Source organism: Bos mutus, chromosome 14, assembly GCF_027580195.1.
Source record: "Bos mutus isolate GX-2022 chromosome 14, NWIPB_WYAK_1.1, whole genome shotgun sequence".
NCBI lineage: Eukaryota > Metazoa > Chordata > Mammalia > Artiodactyla > Bovidae > Bos > Bos mutus.
This window is the reverse complement of record NC_091630.1, coordinates 54,117,759-54,141,960: the sequence shown is the minus strand read 5'-3', so window position 1 is coordinate 54,141,960 and position 24,202 is coordinate 54,117,759. Positions and strand designations below refer to the sequence as shown.

Genomic DNA, 24,202 nt, shown 5'->3' with positions numbered 1-24,202 from the left:
TTCTCCTGTTGCTTTTAGCCAATCTTTTCCTCAGATTTCCAAATAAGAACTTGACTTTTCTCTGGTATCTTGATTTGTCTGATTGCCTTTGCAGGAGGCTGACTTTTCTTCACAAAAATTGTTACATGCCATGTGACTACCATTGATTGTCTGCTATTGCAACCAAGTTCTGGAAAACACACTGACCCCCATTTCAGGCCAGCACTGCAGTCAGTTCCCCCTGTATGTCCACCCTTCACAGTGCAGACTCAGAGGAAATCCTCCTCTGACAGCTGGGCTGCTGGATGGAGCCAGAGGTGGTCACGTCCATCTGCTCTTTCCTGAGAACAGATGTTTGGTATCGGCATCCTTACAGGTTGGTGCCAAGCCATCCTGAATTTACAGCATCTAGATTAGAAACCAGCTGGGAGGACAACTCAGAGGGGGTTGTGTGTGAGTGTGTAGAAGGCAGGGAGGTAAGAATGATGTGCTTTCAAACTCTGATTAACACGTTTGTGGAATCTAGAAATACGGTATAGATGATCCTGTTTGCAAAATAGAAATAAACACAGACATAGAGAACAAATGTATGGATACCAAGTGGGAGAGGGAGGCAGTGGGAAGAATTGGGAGATTGGGATGGACATATATACGCTATTGATACTGCCTATAAAATACATAACTAATGAGAACCTACTGAATAGCACAGGGAACTACTCTGTGCTCTGGAGTGACCTGAATGGCAAGGAAATCCAATAAAGGAGGGCATACGTGCATGTATGGCTGGGCTTCCCTGGTGGCTCAGGTGATAAAGAATCCTCCTGCAATGCGGAAGACAATGGGTTCGATCCCTGGGTCTGGAAGATCCCCTGGAGGAGGGCATGGCAACCCACCCCGGTACTCTTGCCTGGAGAATTCCATGGACAGAGGAGTCTAGCAGGCTACAGTCCATGGGGTCCAAATAGTCAGACATGACTGAGTGACTAAGCACAGCACATGGCTGATGCATTTTGCTGTACAGCAGAAACTAATACAATTATAAAGCAGCTATACTCCAATAAAAATTAATTAAAAAATAAAAGACACAAAAATACATTTACAAAATAATAATAAGTAAAAGCCAACAACCTCCAGCAATGTATCAGTAAACTGCAGCCAGGGAACCACCATTCATCCCATCACTCCTCCACTTCCTGACCGAACAACTGAAGACTAATAAAATGATAGCTCTCTGGCTGGATCCTATTTTGACTCGTCCTCAATTGGCTTTCACACCTTCATATTCATCTAGGTGTCTGTGTGTCTGTCTCTATGCTACACAGAGCCAGGTGCTGATGACCTGCTCGGAGCAATGACTGGCTCACTTTTCCCATTACTGAGCGTGCAGTTCTGTTCCCATCAGTCCCTGGAAAGGTAGCTCTTTGTGCACATTAACCCTGCAGGGTGGCCTCAAGCCTCCAGAGCACTAAATAATAAAGCACTCAGCCCCTCTGTGTGGTCCCCAAGGACAGCTGGTGTCCCCTCCTGCCTGCCTTACTTGGCACCCAGCGGGCAGCACCCAGGGCTCACTGTTCTCCCTGGCTTGGAGTTCCTTCCCCCAGTCTCGGCATTCATGACATTCTGATCCATCCTAGGTGATGATTATCCCTTTTGGGGACTATATGAGAACATATCCTACAGCTGCTGCTCAGTCACTCAGTCATGTCCGACTCTGTGACCCCATGGACTGTATAGCCCACCAGGCTCCTCTGTCCATGGGATTTCCCAAGCAAGAATACTGGAGTGGGCTGCCATTGCCTTCTTCAGGGGATCTTCCTGATCCAAGGATCTATCCCGGGTCTCCTGCATTGCGGGCAGATTCTCTACTGTCTGAGCCACCGGGGAAATGTGTAGTTATTTGACCAGTAGCAGTGAGATGGCTGTGTTTATACAGCTCACACAGTTGTGACTCATTCCTACTCTGGCCAGTCGATGCACCCCTGTCTACTAGGCAAGAACGTGGCCACCAGCGCTGCAGCTGGCCACATGCAAGAGAGGCTCCTTGCCCATGTTCAGTTATCTGTCCTGTGCCTCCCTGGAGACACAGGGGTCCTCTTATTTGACACACGACCTTGCACACTGCCCCCAGAGCTTATGGAGCCTGGTTCACATAAAACCTTTTCCAAAATGAGAAAGCTCATATCCAAACGGTACCCTCCAGGGAAGTTATCAATTCCTGTCTTTCCAAGAAACTCAGGATTTTTCTCAGTACTTGTCATCGGTGTGAACGGCATGAAAATTCATTTCTGTAGAGGTGTGGAGTTACAGAGCATCTCCCCCCCAAAAAAATTAATCAGCATGAATAAAGGTAGCTTCATTTGGCCCTGTCCCCAAGAGGAAGTATCCACTGATTTTAAAATTAAAGATAATGAACATAAACCAAGTTTAATGTCAAATACGTATCTTTCACTTTATAGTCACATCAAAAATATGTATAAGTTGCAAGTTATGACAGGTTCTGGGAAGAAACAAGACATAAGAAAGCTTCTTTCTATGCCGACAGTGCTCTTGCAGAGGTGGTGAATGTTCCTAAAACCTGCCAGACTTTCTGTACAAAGTGTGGCAAGCGCCAGCTGCACAGAGTGACACAGTACAAGAAAGGCAAGGATTCTCTGTATGCACAGGGAAAGTGGCGTTATGACAGGAAGCAGAGCGCCTATGGTGGGCAGACTCAGCCAATTTTCCAGAAAAAGGCTAAAACTACAATAAAGGCTGTACTGAAGCTTGAATGTGCTGAGCCCAACTGCAGATCTAGTATTAGTCATTCAGTCGTGTCCGACTCTTTGCAACGCTATGGACTGTAAACCGCTGGGCTCCTCTATCCATGGGATACTCCAGGCAAGAATATTGGAATGGGTTGCCATTTCCTCCTCCAGGGGATCTTCCGCACCCAGGGATCGAACCTGAGTCTCCCACACTGTAGGCAGATTCCTTACTGCTGAGCCACCTGGGAAGTAGATCTAGGAGAATGCTGACTGTTAAGAGATGCAAGCATTTTTGATCTGGGGGGAGATAAGAGAAAGGGCCAATTGATCCAGTTTTGAGCTTCATATTTTGTTATATTATGAAGACAATAAAAATTTGAGATTGTTTACTTAAAAAAGGAAAGAAAGAATGTACAAAACAGTCAAGCACACACACACACAGCACACACACCCCAGAAGTGACACAGTGAGACTTAAAAAAGCAATAGAAAAAGAGACAATGATAGGACCATCAGGAGATGAACTTTGGAATAACATCACTGTCTTATCATTTGATTTCATTCTGCCTTGAGGGTAGTTACCCTCAGGCAACTGCTAACTTATCTACAAACATCTGCTAAAAAAAAAATAAAAATTTTTTTAAGGATCCCCAAACTCAAACTGTTCAGCCTAGACTAATTGATCCATCATTAAAAGAGTGGCAACTAGACATCACCACCTCCAGAGGCGATGCAACAAGAAGACATGGCACCATCTATGAAATATCTTGGACTAACTGATCTTGGACTGAAAGTGTAAAAATACAATAACAGAGTAAGTTAAACTTCACCACAAGGAAGTAATCAAGCAATCTAGAATGTGGGAAATAGCATAGGGAAAATGGGAAGAAAAAAAAATGTGGGGGTGAGGGAACTCATAAAATTTAAAAGAGATTTGAAAGACCTATTGGGCTTCTCTTGTGGCTCAGTAGTAAAGAATCCGCCTATCAATGCAGGAAACTCAGGTTAGATCCCTGATCGGGGAAGATCCCCTGGAGAAGGAAATGGCAACCCACTCCAGTATTCTTGCCTGGAGAATCCTATGGATGGAGGAGCCTGCAGGCTACAGTCCATGGGGATGCAAAAGAGTCAGATATGACTTAGCCACTAAACAAGAACAACAAGGAAAAATCACTGAGCTAGGGAATCATCACTTGGATGTGCCCGTAAGAGACACATATGATATGATGTCTAAGATTTGCTTTTAAATACTCTAGCTAAAAAAATAAAAATGTTGCGTGAATACCTGAAACTTAATTAGATCATTTTTATTTTAGTTGATTCTGATGGTGAGTAAACAAGGATTCATAATAGCATTCTCTTTACTTCTATATATGTTTGATTTTTAAAAATCCATCTGTTAATAAAAACTTTAGGCATGGTTGTCAACAAGCTTTCCTGTCAATGCCTGCTTTCAAAGTTGCTTTACTGTCTTCTTAGAAAACTCCTTGCAGGCATATTTCCCGATGCCTGAGGAAACACTCCAGAATTCCTACCAGGAATCCTTGGAACAGTCTCAGCCTACTTCACTGTTTTTTCAGTAAATGTTGCTAAATCCCCAGAGCAGAAAAGAGTACCTATATGGGGCTTCCCTGGTGCTCCAGTGGTTAAGATCCCATCTTGCAATGCAAAGGACACTGGTTTGATTCCTGGTCCAAGAGGATCCAATTTGCCAAGAAAAACTAAGCCCATGTACCACAACCACTGAGCCTGTGCCCTAGAGCCTGAGAGCCCCAACTACTGAAGCCCACATGCCCTAGAGCCTGTGCTCTGTAACAAGGAAGCCACCACAATGAGAACTTGTGCACTGCAGCAAGGAGTAGCCCTTACTCACTGCAACTAGAGGAAACTTACGTGCAGCAAAGACCCAGCACAGCCAGATAATAAAATAAATAAAAGTTTTTTTTAAAAAAAGAAAATAGTTATAAGCAGAGGTTCAGTTCAGTTCAGTTGCTCAGTTGTGTCCAACTCTTTGTGACCCCATGGACTGCAGCACGCCAGGCCTCCCTGTCCCAGAGTTTACTCAAACTCATGTCCATTGAGTCGGTGATGCCATCCAACCATCTCATCCTCTCTCATCCCCTTTTCCTCCCACTTCCAATCTTTCCCAGGATCAGGGTCTTTTCCAATGAGTCAGTTCTTCGCATCAGGTGGCCAAAGGATTGGAGTTTCAGTTTCAGCATCAGTCCTTCCAATGAATATTCAGGACTGATGTCCTTTAGGATGGACTGGTTGAATCTCCTTGCTGTCCAAGGAACTCTCAAGAGTCTTCTCCAACACCACAGTTCAAAAACATCAATTCTTCAGTGCTCAGCTTTCTTTATATTCCAACTCTCACATTCATACATTACCACTGGAAAAACCGTAGCTTTGACTAGATGGACCTTTGTTGCAAAGTAATGTCTCTTCTTCTTAATAAGCTGTCTAGGCTGGTCATAACTTTTCTTCCCAGAAGCAAGCAACTTTTAATTTCATGGCTGCAGTCACCATCTGCAGTGATTTTGGAACCCAAAAAAATAAAGTCTGTCACTGTTTCCCCATCTATTTGCCATGAAGTAATGGGACCAGATGCCAGAATCTTAGTTTTCTGAATGTTGAATTTTAAGCCAACTTTTTCATTTCACTCTTTCACTTTCATCACATGAAAGATAAATGTAGGGAAGTGAGAGTAAGATGAATTGGGGGTGTGGATTGTCATATATACATTATTGATACTACATATAGGACATGGAACAACAGACTGGTTCCAAATAGGAAAAGGAGTGCATCAAGGCTGTATATTGTCACCCTGCTTATTTAACTTATATGCAGAGTACATCATGAGAAATGCTGGGCTGGAAGAAGCACAAGCTGGAATCAAGATTGCCGGGAGAAATATCAATAACCTCAGATATGCAGATGACACCACCCTTATGGCAGAAAGTGAAGAGCAACTAAAAAGCCTCTTGAAAGTGAAAGTGGAGAGTGAAAAAGTTGGCTTAAAGCTCAATATTCAGAAAATGAAGATCATGGCATCTGGTATCACTTCATGGGAATCTGGTATCACTTCATGGGAAATAGATGGAGAAACAGTGGAAACAGTGTCAGACTTTATTTTTGGGGACTCCAAAATCACTGCAGATGGTGACTGCAGCCATGAAATTTTAAAAGACTCTTACGCCTTGGAAGAAAAGTTATGGCCAACCTAGAGAGCATATTGAAAAGCAGAGACATTACTTTGCCCACAAAGGTCCATCTAGTCAAGGCTATGGTTTTCCAGTGGTCATGTATGGATGTGAGAGTTGGACTGTGAAGAAAGCTGAGTGCCGAAAAATTGATGCTTTTGAACTGTGGTGTTGGAGAAGACTCTTGAGAGTCGCTTGGACTGCAAGGAGATCCAACCAGTCCATTCTGAAGGAGATCAGCCCTGGGATTTCTTTGGAAGGAATGATGCTAAAGCTGAAACTCCAGTACTTTGGCCACCTCATGTGAAGAGTTGACTCATTGGAAAAGACTCTGATGCTGGGAGGGATTGGGGACAGGAGGAGAAGGGGACGACAGAGGATGAGATGGCTGAATGGCATCACCGACTCGATGGACGTGAGTCTGAGTGAACTCTGGGAGTTGGTGATGGACAGGGAGGCCTGGCGTGCTGCAGTTCATGGGGTCGCAAAGAGTCGGACACGACTGAGCGACTGAACTGAACTGAATTGATAAGACAGACAACTAAGTGAGAATGTGCTGTATAGCCCAGAGAACTGTACTCGGTTTTCTGTGGTGACCTAAATGGGAAGGAAATCCAAAAAAGAAGAGATATATGTATACGTATAGCTGAGTCACCTTGCCATATAATAGAAACTAACACATCATTGTAAATCAACTATACTCCAATAAAAATTAATTTTTTAAAAAAGGTAAAAATTTAAAAGATTTTTTAAAAAAACGATATGAGCAGGTACCTAGATGTTCCCCTGACCACACACCCCCACCACCACCAATACTATTTGCTAACAAGGAAAACATCCTCCTCCACTGTCTATCCCATTCTAGAAGAGTCATCTGTTGGATGGATGAATAAACCTCCATAACTTGACTCTCAAATAAATCTTCGGACTAAAAGATTTATAAAGCCACAAAAATTCCACCATTTAATTTCACCCTTTTATCTTTCCTTGTTAAACTGCAGTGGGGCAAAAGGGCTAGACATTTGGGCTACATCTTTCAGAATGTAGAGAAATAGGAGGGCACAGAAAATGTGATAAGTAGTAAGGAGGGAACGGAGGGGTCTCACCCCTGATGACTGAGAAGGGAACAGAATTTACAGGGATAAGGGTGGCTACCAAAAGGCAAAACTGGAAAGCTGGATCTTTTTTTCAGCTATTTCAAGTTATGACTAAAAAGTCTATATTCCAAGTCATAGAGAGAGTCATCAAACTGAGTTAATGGGAGAGAACTGCTGGATGGGGAGATAAAATAAACATGAAAGACGGTCTCCACTGGCACCCTGCTTATAATTTAGTTGGAGGGAGAAAACTTATGGAGCTGAGTGAAACAGTTGCTTGTGAGGCTGAATGCTGTTCACCCCACGTGGGGTCCAGTCATAGTGTGTGAGTTGCCATGAGCAGTATGAGCAAGCAACACCGCTGAGGTGGAAGTGGGGACTTCAAGGAGGAGAAGAAATATCCACTGACCTCAAAGATAAGTAGTTTTGGACCAGCTAAGACTTCTCACAAGAGAGAAACAGAGCAGAAGTATGCAACAAATATTTGCCAGGTGTCAATCATGTAGCAGACACTGTGTTGAAGCTGATACTGTATGAAGATGCTGTAACTAAAGCCCTCACTTTCCCAAGGCTAATTACTGGTACAGAGTCTGAAAGGTGCAGCATCTTTATCAAATGTGTGGAGACAAGGACGACTGGAGATGAGAGTGTGTATTCCAGAGAAACAGAATCAATAGGGTGTGTGTGTGTGTGTGTGTGTGTAGAGAGAGAGAGAGAGATTTTAATAAATTTGCTCATGTGATTATGGGGCTGGCAAGTCTAAATCTGCAGAGTAGGCAGGCAGACTAGAGAGCCAGGAAGAGTTGACATTGCATCTTGAGTCCAAAGGCAGTCTGGAGGCAAAATTCCTTCTTCCTCCAGGGACCTTAGTCTTTTCTCTAACACCTTCAACTGATTGAACACAATCCACCCACATTATGGAGAGAATTTACTTTACTCAAAGTCTATTGATTTAAAGGTTAATCGCTTTAAAAAAAAAAAAATGCCATCACAGTGACTTTTAGACTGGTGTTTGACCAAATATCTGGGTGCTATGGTCTAGCCAAGTTGACACATTAAGTTAACCATCACAGGGCTTCCCTGGTGGCTCAGTGGTAAAGAATCCACCTGCCAATGCAGGAGACACGGGTTCGATCCCCGGTCCAGGAGCAACTAAGCCAGGCACCACAACTATTGAAACCCATGTACCCTAAAGCCCGTGCTCTACAACAAAAGAAGCCACCACAGTGAGAAGTCTGTGCACCGCAACTAGAGAAAAGCCTGCTCGCAGCAAGGAAGAGCCAGCACAGTGAAAAATAAATAAATTAAAGTATTTTTTTTAATTAACCACACAGAGTGGGATGTATGTAAGGGCCATAGGTGGTGTGAAAGCCACCTATGTGTTTATGATTCTTGAGCAGTCAACTAGCAGAAGCCTATAGGTTAGGTTAGGGGCATATCTGGCTGTTTGGAGACAACACCACCCTGTCATCTTTACCCCAAGGTCACCAAAGACAACACCCTTACTTCACCCCCTTATCTTCTTATGGCTGGCACTTCCTTCCCAGGAAGCCAAGTTCCACCCTCTGATGTTTACACCTGCTCACCCACCCTGATCTGAAAAGCAGGGAACCCTGGTGTTTTGGTTGCTGACTCTACAGCCAGGAACCCAGACAGCACAAGTCACATTTTGCCTTTTATAAAGCCCGGGTAAATAGAAAGGAAATTTCATTTTCAATTTTGAAGTCTTTTAAAGCCATTCATATTTTCTGTTTTAGGTCGAAATAAGTAACGACACTGACTCTGAAACGCAGCTGCCGAATTTGACTTAGGAAGCCAAGCACCACTGACAGCACTCTCTGCATCAGCACGTCTCACTTCCTTCCAGAGGGTGGACCGCACCTCCCCGCTTTTCCACAAGTCACGGAGTTCTCCGGGCACCGCCTACGTATTAGTAGCCTTGTTCGCTAGATGAGTTGTAGGTGCTTGGGTGGGTATTTTTTCAGTCGTTTCCTTCTTATATGAAGACTTGTAAATTGTACCCCCAGAATCGGTTTTTAGTTTTTTAACAATATTTAATGTGAGGCATGCGACATGAAAGAAACATTCTGTGAAAACCTTCCACAGTCAATTCTAAGAGAAATGTGGGTTTGTAGAGTTGAGGTGTCAGGTCCCCATTGCTGCCTGCGGTGACCCCAGACCTGAAAGAGTTCACATGGTAGATGTCACCCAGGGTTTCTCAGCAGCAAGCTAGATGCCATGACAGCTGATAAATGAGTACGGAGAGTAGATCAGGCTTTCAGACTGAGTATGGATCAATTGTTCACCACCACCAGACAAAACAGGGAGTCCTCCTTTGTTCTCAACTTTCCAAAACCCAGATTAATAGTATGGCAATCTAAATGTTCAGATGTGTGAATGACATCTTGTTCTTCCTGTGTTCTGAAAAATTATATATCATGGGTGTAAGAAAGAGTGAAATGACCAGTAGTACATCTTTGCCCTTTGGAGGGAATCTGGGCATCTCTGAGGTTCAGATATTCTACCCTTTATCCCAGACCTGCCATTGGCACCCAGACCTACATATACAGCTTATAGGTTCATGGGACAGAAATCACAACCATAAATCTGCAATCAGAAGTGTTGCTCTTAATATATTCCAAAAAAGTATCAAAATGGCATGGAGTTCTCTATATACTTCTAAAGAAGTATATATACTTCTATTGGTTCTTCATCAACTTTTCTTTCTTCTAACCTATTCCAATAACCAAGAAAGTAATACAGGAAACATAATTTCCCATGGAAGAAAAGGACTGTCTTGAAAACTCATCACATTTTTCCATTCTTATCTTTCAATTACTATTTCCCACATCAAAATAAGCTTTGCTCACTTCATGTAACAACCAGGACTGGTCCTCCTAGAGGCCATGAAATTGGGTACATGCACTACTTAATCCAGAAGTTGTTAACCTGGCCCATGAACCTCTAAGTCGGTCTACAACCCATCTTAAATGGTGTCTACTTTTTTGTATTTCTATAGAGGCTTTCGTTTCCTACTTCTTCTTCCAAGTCCATATATCTTATGAGATCGCCTTAAGACTGAGAATTTATGCAATAAAGTCCGCCCTGGTTCTTGACAAACAGTGTGGGCTTTCTGGAGGCCTGCTAGACTCACAGCCTCCTCTGGACTCTGTCTCCCATCAGTCAGCTGACACCCACTGAATCCCATCACTTTTCATTCCACTGAATAAACCCAAATTAAAAATGAACAGGAGGTAGCAGGGAGTGGGGAGAAAGACCAGTCCAAGTCACCTTGTACAGTTGAGAGAGGTGAATCCTCGGGGATTTGCTGATGTATCCAGAGTCCTGCGGTGTCCAGAGGGCATGTTTTGTGGCCCAAGGAAGGAGAAACTGGAGGACAAAGACAGGGAGGGGCTTGGGTCCCCAGCCCACCCCTGTGGTCTTGGAGAGTGTCTCAGCCCTAGAGAATTCCTCATCTGTAAGTATAACAACAATCCCTCCCTCCCAAGGGTAAGGTGAAGATTAGTTGGAAATGTACCACAATTAAAAGAGGCAGTTCTCACTGTCATGTCAGAGCAACAAGTTGGATCCTGTCTGGAGCTCTTGCTACCCATTCAAGTACTGTGAAAACCTCATGCAAACTCCAAACTCTTGCAAGTTTCCTAAAAAATAGCTTGAAAAAATTGCCCATATTTAAGAGATTAGAAATAATATTCACTCAACAGCGCGTTTCTTAATTTACAAGTAATTTTTACCTTCAAATCCAAGATGAATGCATAGTATTACTAGAGAGGAAGCTAATAGAATATGTAAAAAAAAAATGTAGAAAATCAGTAAGACAGAAGAATAAAATTAACATTTAAATATTTTAAACTGTCATTTCATCCCCTCCACACATATACACACACACACAAACAAAACACAGTGAACACTTCACAAAATATTACCACACTAACTTTCGTTGCCTTCATATAAATTTGAACATACTTCTACGAAGCACTGCAGAGTCCTAGATCTTGTCTAACTGCAGATTTGAGGAGGAAATCCTTTTATTAGTCATCTTTCTATGGATATTCAATATATGGAACTACTTGATATGGTATGTGTGTTTTTAGTTCTTAATCTTTCTTCATTGAAATTATCACTGTTTCAAACCCCAATGCCGTCAATCCATAATGATAATTCTAAAGTTCCAGGAAAGTTGCCACTCATCAGAAGCAAACCAGATAGGTCCCCTGTCTGCTCTCCCTCCCCTGGAGCTCCTCCATACCTCTCCTGGTCCCACCAGTCTTTAGAAGTTATGCTTTCTTAAGACCAATGGATGAAAAGATGCACAGGCTTGTGCAGTAGCACTCAGCAGCCACTCCTTGATCTGGGTAATTCCGACACAAAACTGTCAAGCTTGCTGCCTCTTTGTTGTTCAGTCGCTCAGTCATGTCTGACTCTGTGAACCCTGGACTGTAGCCCTGGACTAGACTCCTCTGTCCATGAAATTTTCCAGGCAAGAATACTGGAGTGGTTTGCTCTTTTCTTCTCCAGGGGATCTCCCCAGCCCAGGGATGGAGCCTCTGTCTCCTGCATTGGCAGGAGGATTCTTTACCGCTGAGCCACCAGGGAAGCCCCTTCCTGCCTCTTAGAAGTGAGCATTTCCAGCTTTTGCAGCTTCCTGTTTTAGAGAATCCACGCTGCACCATGCATCACGCGCCAGCACTTTCGACAAAGACACGTTCACTGTTATGTACGTTCCTGCCTCATCTTGACTTCTCTGTGTGCAAGTGTGTGTCTGGTCAAAGTGAGGGAAAATGAACATGTATTTTTAGCCTGGGTCCATTGGATAGAATTTCCTCATCCTAGATGATGATCCAGCTTCAGGTTCAAGCTCTCTTCTCAGAAATGGCCCCAGTAAAGCTGGAGATGGGACACCCAGTGCCCATGCGCCCCTTAGCAGTTCTCACGGTCATGAGTGCTGATTAGAATGGAGATGGGGAAAGTTAAAACCACTTTATTTTCCCTCTTGGAACCATCCTGGCATTGTGTCTTGTGAGCTTTGTCCACCCCTACCCCAGACTGCGTCTTCCATCTCGCATCAATGACTTTTCCTTTTATAAGTGTCTTCTGCAGCCGTTGTGCAGTTAAGATGCTTTCTAATTTACTTTCAAGGTAGCAGAAGTAAAGCAGGGGAATTACAGCAGAGGAGGGGCTGAATTAGAAAGTTCCCAAGAGACAGAATACATATGGGGTATGGAACAGCCTCAGACAGATTTCTCTGATTTCGCTTTATCTGCCTGGAGTTGGGGCAGAAAGATGCAGAAAGGGCTATTCCCCTGCTGCTCATCGAATGATGTTCGATGTCAGTTTCCTTCGGGTCAGTTTCCAAAGGTCACAGTGCAGATAATGATTCAGCGTTCTTTATTTTCTACTATTCTTATAGAACCTGGTTTCTTCTCAGCTGCATTGAAATGTTATCTTAAAGACTTCTGTTTTCTTCTCTGCCTTTGTCCAAGGATAGAGAAGCACCTGGGAAGGCTGGAATAAAGTGAAGGTATTATTTTTAAAAAAAAAAAAAAGAAATTTCTCTTAGGAAAAGCTCTAAGATAGTACATCCACAAGTGTCTTAGCCTGCCACCTGCTGTACAACGTCAGGGTATGTGTCCTTGAAACAAAAACTTGTGTCCATCACTCCAAGCTGAGAGGCTATTGGCTTACCTGTTTTGAAGATAACTTGACATCCTGCCTAGGAAAACACTGACTTCCTTCTTTTTCCCTCCAGAAAAATAAGCCCTACTATTTCCTGTAGTAGTGTAGTGACACTAGTGGTAAAGAGCCCACTGCCACTTGCGGAGGCATAAAGGACACGAGGATGCCCTGGGGGAGGATGCCCTGGGGGAGGGCACGGCAGTCCACTCCAGTATTCTTGCCTGAAGAAGCCCATGGACAGAGGAGCCTGGCAGGTGACAGTCCATGGGGTCACAAAGAGTCGGACACGACTGAAGAGACTTAGCACATAGCACACGTTTCCTGTAGACCTAGGTAAGGGAGGCAGCCAGTTTTAAGACGCTGAATCTGGCAAACTATGGCAAGACTACCATCTGTCTCACTTAATGGATGGACCACTCATGACTGAGAGGAATTTGTCTTCATCGACACCAGCTGAAATATACATTGCAAAGCTGGAGAGAACCATCGTGACTCTGCTAAACTGAGGAGGAAGTAAAAACCAAAATTGCTCATTTCAATCTTCGTAAATTAGAAAGGAATCCTGCCAAGAATAAACAGATCTTCACTTCACACCTAATTTTAAAATGTATAATTTCCCAAAATGTGGATTCAGTATGGAGTAAACATTCTGGCTAAGTATTTCTCAAAGGAAATACTCGCTTATCATTTCAGAGTTACATAGTATGTAAATAGGAGAACTTCTGCAGTTGATTAGAATTCAAATGTTCTGACTCGACCTTTTAGCCCAAGTTAGTAGCTCTTCCAATGGATAATTGAATTAAGTAGGAAATAATATCAGTAATTGATCTTTTAAAACTTAGAATGTCTCTTTTTCTTATTTCCTTCCTATTTAAGAGTCATCTGTAACCTTTGCTGGATTGAAGGTCTACCTATGTTCCCTGTTCAAATATTCATGATAAATAAATAAGCCTGTAACTTAAGGATATTATGCCCAAAAGTAGAACTGATAAAGGGAATCACTGCTCACACAACTGCATAGTGTGAAATGCAGAAAGGGAGTGAATGTATCTGAAATATTAGAAGAATGTATTTATAAGTAAATAATTCGTCAAAAAACCATTCTCAAAAAATTCACAATTTGTGGGCAGCATTTATCTTTTCATCCTGAAAAACCTTAATTTCTTTATTGTGAGCTAAGTGGAAAAAGGTGACTCGTGAACTTCCACATGTTCAAGCTGGTTTTAGAAAAGGCAGAGGAACCAGAGATCAAATTGCCAACATCTGCTGGATCATGGAAATAGCAAAAGAGTTCCAGAGAAACATCTAGTTCTGCTTTATTGACTATGCCAAAGCCTTTGACAGTGTGGATCACAATAAACTGGGGAAAATTCTGAAAGAGATGGGAATACCAGAACACCTGATCTGCCTCTTGAGAAACCTATATGCAAGTCAGGAAGCAACAGTTAGAACTGGACATGGAACAACAGACTGGTTCCAAATAGGAAAAGGAGTAAGTCAAGGCTGTATATTGTCACCCTGCTTATTTAACTTATATGCAGAGTACCTCTTGAGAAACACTGGGCTGGAAGAAGCACAAACTGGAATCAAGATTGCTGGAAGAAATATCAATAACCTCAGATGTGCAGATGACACCACCCTTATGGCAGAAAGTGAAGAGGAACTCAAAAGCCTCTTGATGAAAGTGAAAGTGGAGAGTGAAAAAGTTGGCTTAAAGCTCAACATTCAGAAAACGAAGATCATGGCATCTGGTCCCATCACATCATGGGAAATAGATGGGGAAACAATGGAAACAATGTCAGACTTTATTTTGGGGGGCTCCAAAATCACTGCAGATGGTGACTTCAGCCATGAAATTAAAAGACATTTACTCCTTGGAAGGAAAGTTATGACCAACCTAGACAGCATATTCAAAAGCAGAGACATTACTTTGCCAACAAAGGTCCCATCTAGTCAAGGCTATGGTTTTTCCGGTAGTCATGTATGGATGTGAGAGTTGGACTGTGAAGAAAGCTGAGCACCGAAGAATTGATGCTTTTGAACTGTGGTGTTGGAGAAGACTCTTGAGAGTCCCTTGGACTGCAAGGAGATCCAACCAGTCCATTCTAAAGGAGATTGGTCCTGGGTGTTCTTTGGAAGGACTGATGCTAAAGCTGAAACTCCAGTACTTTGGCCACCTCATGCGAAGAGTTGACTCATTGGAAAAGACTTTGATGCTGGGAGGGATTGGGGGCAGGAGGAGAAGGGGACGACAGAGAATGAGATGGCTGGATGGCATCACTGACTCAATGGACGTGAGTTTGGGTGAACTCCGGGAGTTGGTGATGGACACGGAGGCCTGGCGTGCTGCGATTTATGGGGTCACAAAGAGTCGGACACGACTGAGCGACTGAACTGCACTGAACTGAAGTGAAAAAAAAAAACCTCATTACTCGAAGGTAGGTACATCTTCTTAAATATGGATATTTGTAGAGAAGTTTGGTGCCAAGTGATACATAAATCATCTTTCATGGAGTTGCAGGCATATAAAGAGCAAGAAATACATGAGATACTGAAATATTCAAAGAATTCCAAATATGTTTTGGCCTGAATCTGATAACTAAATTAAGTAAAAAGAAGAAGGAGAAATAAGAAGAAAAGAAAGGAAGGAGTAAAGAAGAAAAGAAAGAGAAAGATGAGAGGAGGGAGGAAGATGGAGGGAAGAATTCAAATCTGAAATTCTACCTAATTTGGATTTGGACGCATCAGTCCTTAACTTGGGGTTATTGTTCTTGTTTCTTTGATTGACTGAAAACTTGGACCATTTTCCATTTAGCACACACTTTTCCTTTGCTCTCTAGAATTAAGTTATTTTTACAACAGTTTGAAGAAACCAATTATCTAGTTATTCTCATAGAATTGCTTTGGCAGTCAACCTTGCCAGTCTGTATTTGTTAGGATTAGGGTTACCTACGGAGAAGGCAATGGCACCCCACTCCAGTACTCTTGCCTGGAAAATCCCATGGACGGAGGAGCCTGGTAGGCTGCAGTCCATGGGGTCTCGAAGAGTCAGACACGACTGGGCGACTTCACTTTCACTTTTCACTTTTATGCATTGGAGAAGGAAATGGCAACCCACTCCATTGTTCTTGCCTGGAGAATCCCAGGGACAGGGGAGCCTGGTGGGCTACTGTCTATGGGGTCGCACAGTCGGACACGACTGAAGTGGCTTAGCAGCAGCAGCAGCAGCAGGGTTACCTAGGGCTTCCCAGGTGGCTCGATGGTAAAGAATCTGCATGCAGTGCAGGAAACCTGGGTTTGATCCCTGGGTTGGGAAGATCCCCTGGAGAAGGGAATGGCTACCCACTCCAGTATTCTTGCCTGGAGAATCCCATGGACAGAGGAGCCTGGAGGGCTATGGTCCATGAGGTCACAAAGAGTCGGACACAACTAAGCAACTAAAGAGCAGCAGCAGCACTGTTACCTACAAATGACAGAAAAGAAAACTGGCAGTGACTTCAATAAGATCCAGGTCTATATCTCTTCATATTTCAAAATCCTGGAGATAGTCAGCAAAGACCTGGACTTGGGTTCCCTAGAGACAGGGACCCAGGCTCCTCCTCTCTCATTGCTTCAGTATGTCTCCTGCCATTCTCAAGATCATAACATGATTCTAGATGGCTGCCAAAGTTCCAACCATTGTTTTTGTACTCCAGCTAAAAAGGGGACAGAGAATGGTGCTTCTTTCACTTAAGGATGCGTCTCACATGTTGCACACACTACTTGGTTCATCCCAAGTTCATCTGCAAGGAAAGCTAGAAATTGTAGTCTTAATCAGCCGTGGCCTTGTGCTCATCTAAAATTTAGGGGTTTGATTTCTTAGTAACAAAGGGAAATGTATACTGAAGAATGTTTAGCAGTCTCTGACACACAGTTCAGACTAGTGGGCATGGTTTTTTTGGAAGAATATTTTCACTTACTTTGATTACAATGCATTATTTAAAAAATACATATATTCTTCAATACTGTGAGAAATTATCAACTCTGTGAAATGAGAATTCTACCTCATCTTTCTGCCTTTCTTCTTAGAAATAAAATAATAAACCTATGACACAAGATCCTTCTATGTTTCCCATAATTCTGCAGAATATATTTTAACTTTCCTTCTCTGGAAATTAAATTGCAATCTAATGTATTGCTTGGTTTTCATTGTTCTGCTACAAACATACGTTAATTCTTCTATGATCATAACTCTTCTTGTGGCAGCGCCTTTTCTCCTGATTTGATTGGGTGTGCCATTATTTTCTTTTCATTCAATTCACCAAGTATGTAATGGACATTGGTGATTAGGGAGATGGGGAAGGACATTCAAGTGAAAAATATATGACCTTTCCTTTTCTGTTATTTTCTCTCAGTAAAAGTTGGGCTTGCGTTTCCTTTCAACCTCTAAGAACATAATATTGGCTAGAGACGAATGGGTACAGTCATCCTTCTGTATCCATGAGAAACTGGTTCCAGGAGCCCTCACAGAAACCAAAATCCTCCAAGCTCAAGTCCCTTAAATAAGGTGACACAAACAGTAAAAACAGTCACCCCCCTCCCCGTTCCTGCACCCATATTCCAGACGGGCAGATGTGGAAACCCGTGGAGACAAAGGGTGTATTTTAAACTACTTGGTAGTCTGTTTCTCTAAGGATACATACAGTTGAGGGAAATCCTAAACTGTTTTTGTAATTAGATTTTATCATATGTTCCTCCAAGACTCTGTGAGTCAGTGAGTGTGTGTGTGTGTATGAGTGACAGAGAAACAGAGAGAAACCTTCCAGGTACCACTCATTAAACAATATTCCTCAAAATGATTTCTGTTGCTGAAAAGTGTTAGTTATAGTCCCTCATACCTTGTACCTGCAAAGCTGGCTGCTGACACTGATCACCAAGATAAGATTGGTCCACTTTTCCATGCTGAACACACACATACACACACCAACTTCACTGAGCACGTCCTTTTTTAAATAATGTACATGTGGGCCATGTTCCTGAAGGATAAATAGTATAAAATTGTTTTAGGGATTGAGAGCTAAAAGAAGAAAGATGCCTGAGACGTATATTCTTTTCTCTGCAAGATCAGGCTGTTGCCTTGAAAGGACCTCAGCCATTGGTTTGCTCAGTTCAGGGATGAGGAGACAGATGGAGGCTGGTATCTGCCGAGGCTTGCCCCTCCTCCTACCCAGTCTGCTAGACAAGCTGTCGGTCCAGCCTTCTTTTCTTTCCATTGGGTGGTCATTGGCTATCATGAGTCTGGACTGAACCATCCCTTGGCTGTTGATGGAAATCTTATGATTTTTTTCATCTGGGCTCTGGCTGATGGCTCCTCCCACTCCACGTTTCCTCTGCCTGTATCTGAGCATCAGCGAGTCCCAACCAGTGGCCTTGCCTCTTGTCACTTTGTCTTCACAGGACCAAAAAACATCTCAGACCTCAGACAGCTGCTCTTCACTTCCCAAAAGACAGAACTGCTCTGTCCTGCCTCCCTTCTTCTTTCTTTATTCTAAAGAAATATGATTCTATCTGCCCCAGTCGAGCCTTCTCCTGCCTTTTTTGTCAACTGACAGAGAGTTTCCTTTCAACTACAGTACCAGATATCAGGCTCTTCTCAAGACTTTCATTCTTGAGGAAGTGGTTTTGTAAGTAATTGCTTCAGGTCACTTTTTAACTGCTTCATACGGTTTCCTTTCTTTTAAACCTCTTTAAAAAAAAAAAAAAAAGAGGGGAGGGAATTGTTCTTCTGGTGTCTTAACTCTCTTTTAAACCTAAACTAGCAGTCAGTGAATGCACTCCTAACAGAACAGTTTTCTTGGGTCTCCTGTGTAAAATGAAACTAAGAGCCTTGTCATTGAAGTCAGTACACTACAGCACTCAGATCATGGTGGTACAAATAGAATATTCTACATGTGAATGGTAATCAGCTTCTGCTTCCCTCGTCATAACTTGCCTTGTGTTGAGCAGACTTTTCTTTGCATTGTCCAGGGTATTTATTATTCTAAACTGTCACATTTAACCCATGTATTCAACCAATGCCTAGAACTATTTATTTAGGTTTTTCTATGGGTTTTCATTTTTGTCATCACTCTAAGTAACAAAATTTCTTTCCTGTGCTACATATTTTAAAGCAAAATATAATATATAGAGCACCAGGTTAAGTAACTTTAGACATTAGAATCTGGGGCAAGTCATATGGCACGCTTGTTTTTATAGGGCAAGCAAAACTCATTAATTTCACTTTATTTATTATTTTTAAACCACTTGTTTAATGTGGTGAGTTAAGGGGGAAAAAAGATTGATCTTTGGGTTTTTTTAACATCACAAAGAAGAGCCATTGATTACTCAAATATCCAAAGTTCACCCAGAAATCGAAATCTCTTTGCCCTCTGGAAAGTTCTTTCTGTGCTGTCAGGCTTACAAGGATTTGGCTCTGAAGTCTCTGAGCCTGAGTCACATTGGTCCCATCAATCTTTGTCAAGAAGGAAGTTTCAGGGGAGGGTCGAGAAGGGGGTCTTCCGATCCTGTTTTATTCTTTCCTCTTTTGCTTCAGGGCCCATGGCTGACGACTCTCCTTGAATAATATAAATTCTGCCTGATCTTCACATGTCCATATCTGTAAATATGGGGCCACAAGATAATTAAAGCCTCTTAAGAAAGTGGAGAGCTTTCATTAAAGTTCCCCTGCAAATCTAAGACACCACATGATGGATGCTTAGGGTAGCACAGGATATTCTTAGCATCCATGACAACTGTAATAAGGTTACGTTCTTATGTTCTCATAAAGACATAGCTACTCCAGTTTCCTCCTATATAACTCAAAGGGAATTTGGGCATTAGCACTTCAAAATACTTCTAAGTCCTTAGGGGAATATTTGAAGTGAAAAGTACTAATTTTCTAAAGCAAAAATACATTTTATTCTCTTTCATAATAACAAAGTTATTGCTCATCTCCTGATAGAAATGTATAGGTGAGAACTGCTGCTGAGACCATCCCAATCTGAAAACACTTAAGGAATTTCTGCCTTTATAGGTAAAAAGGCAAGAAAACATTGTCTTCTCAATTGTGCTTTCCTTTCAGATTTTTCTGAGACTCCTTTATATGAGACAAGAACTCTGCTACCTGGCAACCTCTGCCCACAGCAGAACTGAGAACCAAGAAACAAACAGAAACAGTCTTTGACTACCCCAATAAATGTTACAAAACCCACATTCTGAAACTCCTGAGTTTTTCCCATGGAAAAGCTCTTCAACCCTCTTTTTTAATACTATTGAGTCAATTTACACACAATTTTAATTATTTTAATGACATTTTCATGTCATGACATTTCATGTATTTTTCAAGTAAAAATTAAAAATTAAACATGGGTATTGTATCCAATTAGAGAAGGCAATGGTAACCCACTCCAGTACTCTTGCCTGGAAAATCCCACGGACGGAGGAGCCTGGTGGGCTGCAGTCCATGGGGTCGCTGAGAGTCAGACACGACTGAGCGACTTCACTTTCACTTTTCACTTTCATGCACTGGAGAAGGAAATGGCAACCCACTCCAGTGTTCTTGCCTGGAGAATCCCAGGGACCGGGGAGCCTGGTGGGCTGCCATCTCTGGAGTTGCACAGAGTCGGACATGACTGAAGCAACTTGGCAGCAGCAGCAGCAGCAGCATTGTATACAATATGCAAAAATACAATAATTTAACATATTCTCCCAAACTAAAAGAACAGAGGTAGAGAACTAATATAAAAAATTCTACAGCACCGTTGTCTGGAGACATTTAAGGTAAGAATGAATGCACTTAGTAGAGTCTGTGGGTAACAATGTATTGCTTCAAAGAATAGCATTTTGTTCATACAGTGATAAATCCAGATTATCAATAAAAACATTTATTGCAAATTAGGAACCCCTTAGTCAAGATACTGTCCTTTCATTTGTCCTAAAATTATAGTATTGATTTTTGCTTATTTACTTTGTCATCTACCAGAAAAATTTTCAAATAACCACACAGATCTTCAATGTCCTTAATTTGAATGGAAACACTTTAAAATGTGGCACTGCTGTGCTCCATATAACCTGCACAACTTTATACATTGGCCCTGTGGTGAACAAGTTCTTCTTAAATAATTGGGTACATAAATTTTATTTCAAAAAACTCACCATCCAAAATGGGTAAAATAAAAACACTTGGGTATTCAGAAGGTTAAAGTCTCAGTAACATCAAAGATATCCCCTGAATATTCTGAATAGGAGCCATGTTCTAATAAGATCCTCTCTCTGGGGAAAAAAATGAAGAGATTTTCAAGATTGTGGTTCTTGGTATTAGTTCTCTGGCATTCTCCCCTTCAATAAATTTTCCTCCATCTTGTGGTTCCCAAAATATCTCTTCTACTAGGTAGGATGGCCTGATATTTTCAGTTGCAAGGATAGCAAAGTCCTGGAGATGTTTCACAGACAAGGTAAGCTTTTGCAGAAAGCATGAGTGTAGCAGGCTTTTTCCATGGGAGGGGTTACCCTCCTTCTCCGTTCACCAAAACAAACTTCTTCCTGGTGCATCCTTGGCCTGTCAGAGCTCTTCTTTCTGATAACAGCAGCATATAGCAAACTGGGATGTGTTGTTACTTCTTCATTCATGAAAAGTCTGATATGCACTTTGGTGTATAAAGTTGACAATATCTAGAAGATACTCCTGCTCTTGAAGTTTCTCTTTGGGTAGGGACCATCCTAGCATTTGGTACACCAGCTCCTCTGGAGAGACAGGATTAGATGACCTCCTTGAAGCCATACCAGCATCCCCTGGTGTTTAGCTATAGCTGCTGCTTCTTTTTCAAAACACACGTCTTAGCACCTGCTGCGTGTGATGGTCTGGGTGGACACTAGAGAGATGAAGGAAGATCATAACAGGGTTTGCCCACAGGGAGCTCACAGTCAAGAGTATGAAGAAGAGTACTAACCTCACAGCCCTGAACCAACGCCTGCTCGTGCTCTGCACAAGCCAGACCCTCGCGAGGTGGGGGGACTGGGGCTTTGCTTCCTCCAGATTCCAGGTCCCAGCTCACAACCTCACTGTTTCTCCCTATGACTCAGCAAAGGCTCAGCATCTACTTTGCACAAGAAGCTGGGGTAGTAACAAAAACATCTTTGCCTTGAGAAGTTTACAGAAGAAATCCCAATAGCTTTCAGGTAGCTGGTAACTTGCTTTCCTGGGGTCCAGCCTCTAAAAAGGATACCTGTCCACACTATAATACCGAGGTTTCACTAGCTCAGAGGCTGCCCCATCCATCTGGGCCAACCTGTGCCATCTTTTCTGTTGTGACTCTGGATGAAAAGAGCAAAATGGACCAAATGAGCCCCCTACCACTCACGACCTGAGTCACAAATGCCAGGACTGCTGTCACCCTCAGACAAACCAAAGCCAGTCTGAAGGGCCTCTGAATTCACATCAAAGCTCCTCACAATCAAAAGCAATCACAGTCGCTACTCACTCAAGTGATTTTCTTGCTTCATCTCTGATCATCCGGGGGTGGTAGCATAGGGTTTCTAGTTTGATAGATCACTGTTTAAATAAAATGCAGAGCAGGCAAGTAAGGGGACAGTAAAGGAGAAAATGCAAGGCTGAAAGCATAGTTGCAGAAATGACACGACATGTAATTATTTCTTTAGTATTATTTCTAACTAACTCAATATTATATTTATTGAAAGCGGCAGAGCAGTATTGAAATGGTGAGAATGCCTCTACGTCTCTTTATCGCTGTAACTAACAGAATTCAAGTTAGTCTGTCCTCACATTGGTAACATCAACTCTGCCATCTTATGGAAAATATGGGAAGTACTTAAAGCATTTTGCTCCATTTCAAAGGCAAGGATCTGCTGGTAAGAGGACATAAGGACATGGCCTATGTATTTCTACATGTTTTTAACCTATCAGATTTTTTAAAAACATCATTTAAAAAAAAACTTTGCCACCAATGTGTATCTCAGTCTCAACACTTCAACTTCGTGTATAAATATGGGATAATATTTTGTACCAGTATGAATTTCTACTGCCCCCTAACACTGTGTAGTGACTTCATTGTATATTAACTTCTTTTCTACAGATCTCTGAGCTACCAGGTAAATCAATGAAAAAAGTCAAATTCTGTTAGGAATCATCCTATATGATGTTGGTAGCCTGTGAAAAATGAATGTCTTTTTTCTTATACAAACTATTAACAAGACTTGTTTTCACAATTCCTTTTTACATTTCTGTGCATATAATACCTGTATATTATACTCATATTCTAAAGTGACCAGAAAGTGTTATTTAATAGAAACTGCATACCTTTTTTTATGTCTCTATGGACCCTTTGACTCTGGAGACTCTTACAATAAATTAGCAGTATAATAGGCTATTGTTTTCAATTATGAATAAAAATGTACATTGAAGTAAAAGATGACTACTGTTTTTAAAAAGATTTTTCCCCATTCCAATCTGTATTCATTATAATAAAATTAGGAAAGGCATGCATCTTGTATGTTCCTTCATTCTTCAGATTTCAAGGGGTTATAGTGAAGTTGCTCAGTCGTGTCCGACTCTTTGCAACCCCATAGACTGTAGCCTACCAGGCTTCTCCATACATGGGGTTTTTCAGGCAAGAGTACTGGAGTGGGTTGCCTTCTCCTTCTCCAGGGGATCTTCCTGACCCAGGGATCAAACCCAGGTCTCCTGCATTGTAGGCAGACGCTTTACCCTCTGAGCCACCAGGGAAGCCCTCTCTTTCATACACAAATGAAAGTTACATCTCAGGCTACCTGACTATAAGAAACGCAGTCCCTCCCCATGTATTTCTGAGCATGGCTGAAACTCCAATACTTTGGCCACCTGATGTGAAGAGCTGACTCATTGGAAAAGACCCTGATGCTGGGAAAGATTGAAGGCAGGAGGAGAAGGGGACGACAGAGGATGAGATGTTTGGATGGCATCATCAACTCGATGGACATGGGTTTGGGTGGACTCCGGGAGTTGGTGATGGACAGGGAGGCCTGGCGTGCTGTGGTTCATGGGGTCGCAGAGAGTAGAACACAATTAAGTGACTGAACTGAACTGAACGGGGAGGGTTCACATGCCCTACCCATCCACACAGGTGCTACTGGGGGCTCTTTGCAGACAGCTGCTCTGGGCCACTCTGCCAGTGACCCTAACTTTCTGGTAACTTCTCTCTTCCTCACAGTCCACTCCAGGCAACCTCTCTCCAGAGCAGGAAATCAGGCTCTTTTTCAATTCCTAGGCTAAACTGAAACAAGCCCTTGTAATGAATAAATTTTACTAAGGTTTGATGATAAATCAGAGAATTCCATTCCAGAAAGTGTAGCAGTGAAAAGGAAAAAGAGGAATGAGTTTTTTCTTTCCTTTTTCTGAGAACAAAGAAGACAAAGGGAACAGTGAGCAGGACTGAACATTCCTAGTTTGTTTTTACTTTAACTGCTCCTAA

At 42.3% G+C, this 24,202-nt stretch overlaps 1 protein-coding gene and 1 pseudogene across 2 annotated transcripts in view; both read left to right on the top strand.

The window, feature by feature from the left end:
• NKAIN3 (sodium/potassium transporting ATPase interacting 3) overlaps positions 1-23,228 on the top strand; it is a 564,286-nt gene extending 541,058 nt beyond the window's left edge. For both annotated transcript variants that reach the window (XM_070382343.1, XM_070382342.1), the window contains one exon: positions 8,780-23,228. In XM_070382343.1, coding sequence (XP_070238444.1) covers positions 8,780-8,793 — 14 coding nt within the window. In that variant the 3' untranslated portion in view covers positions 8,794-23,228. The remainder of the gene's footprint in view (positions 1-8,779) is intronic.
• Positions 331-3,062, top strand: LOC102284538 (large ribosomal subunit protein eL42-like; annotated as a pseudogene).
• Positions 23,229-24,202: the final 974 nt, after the last annotated feature.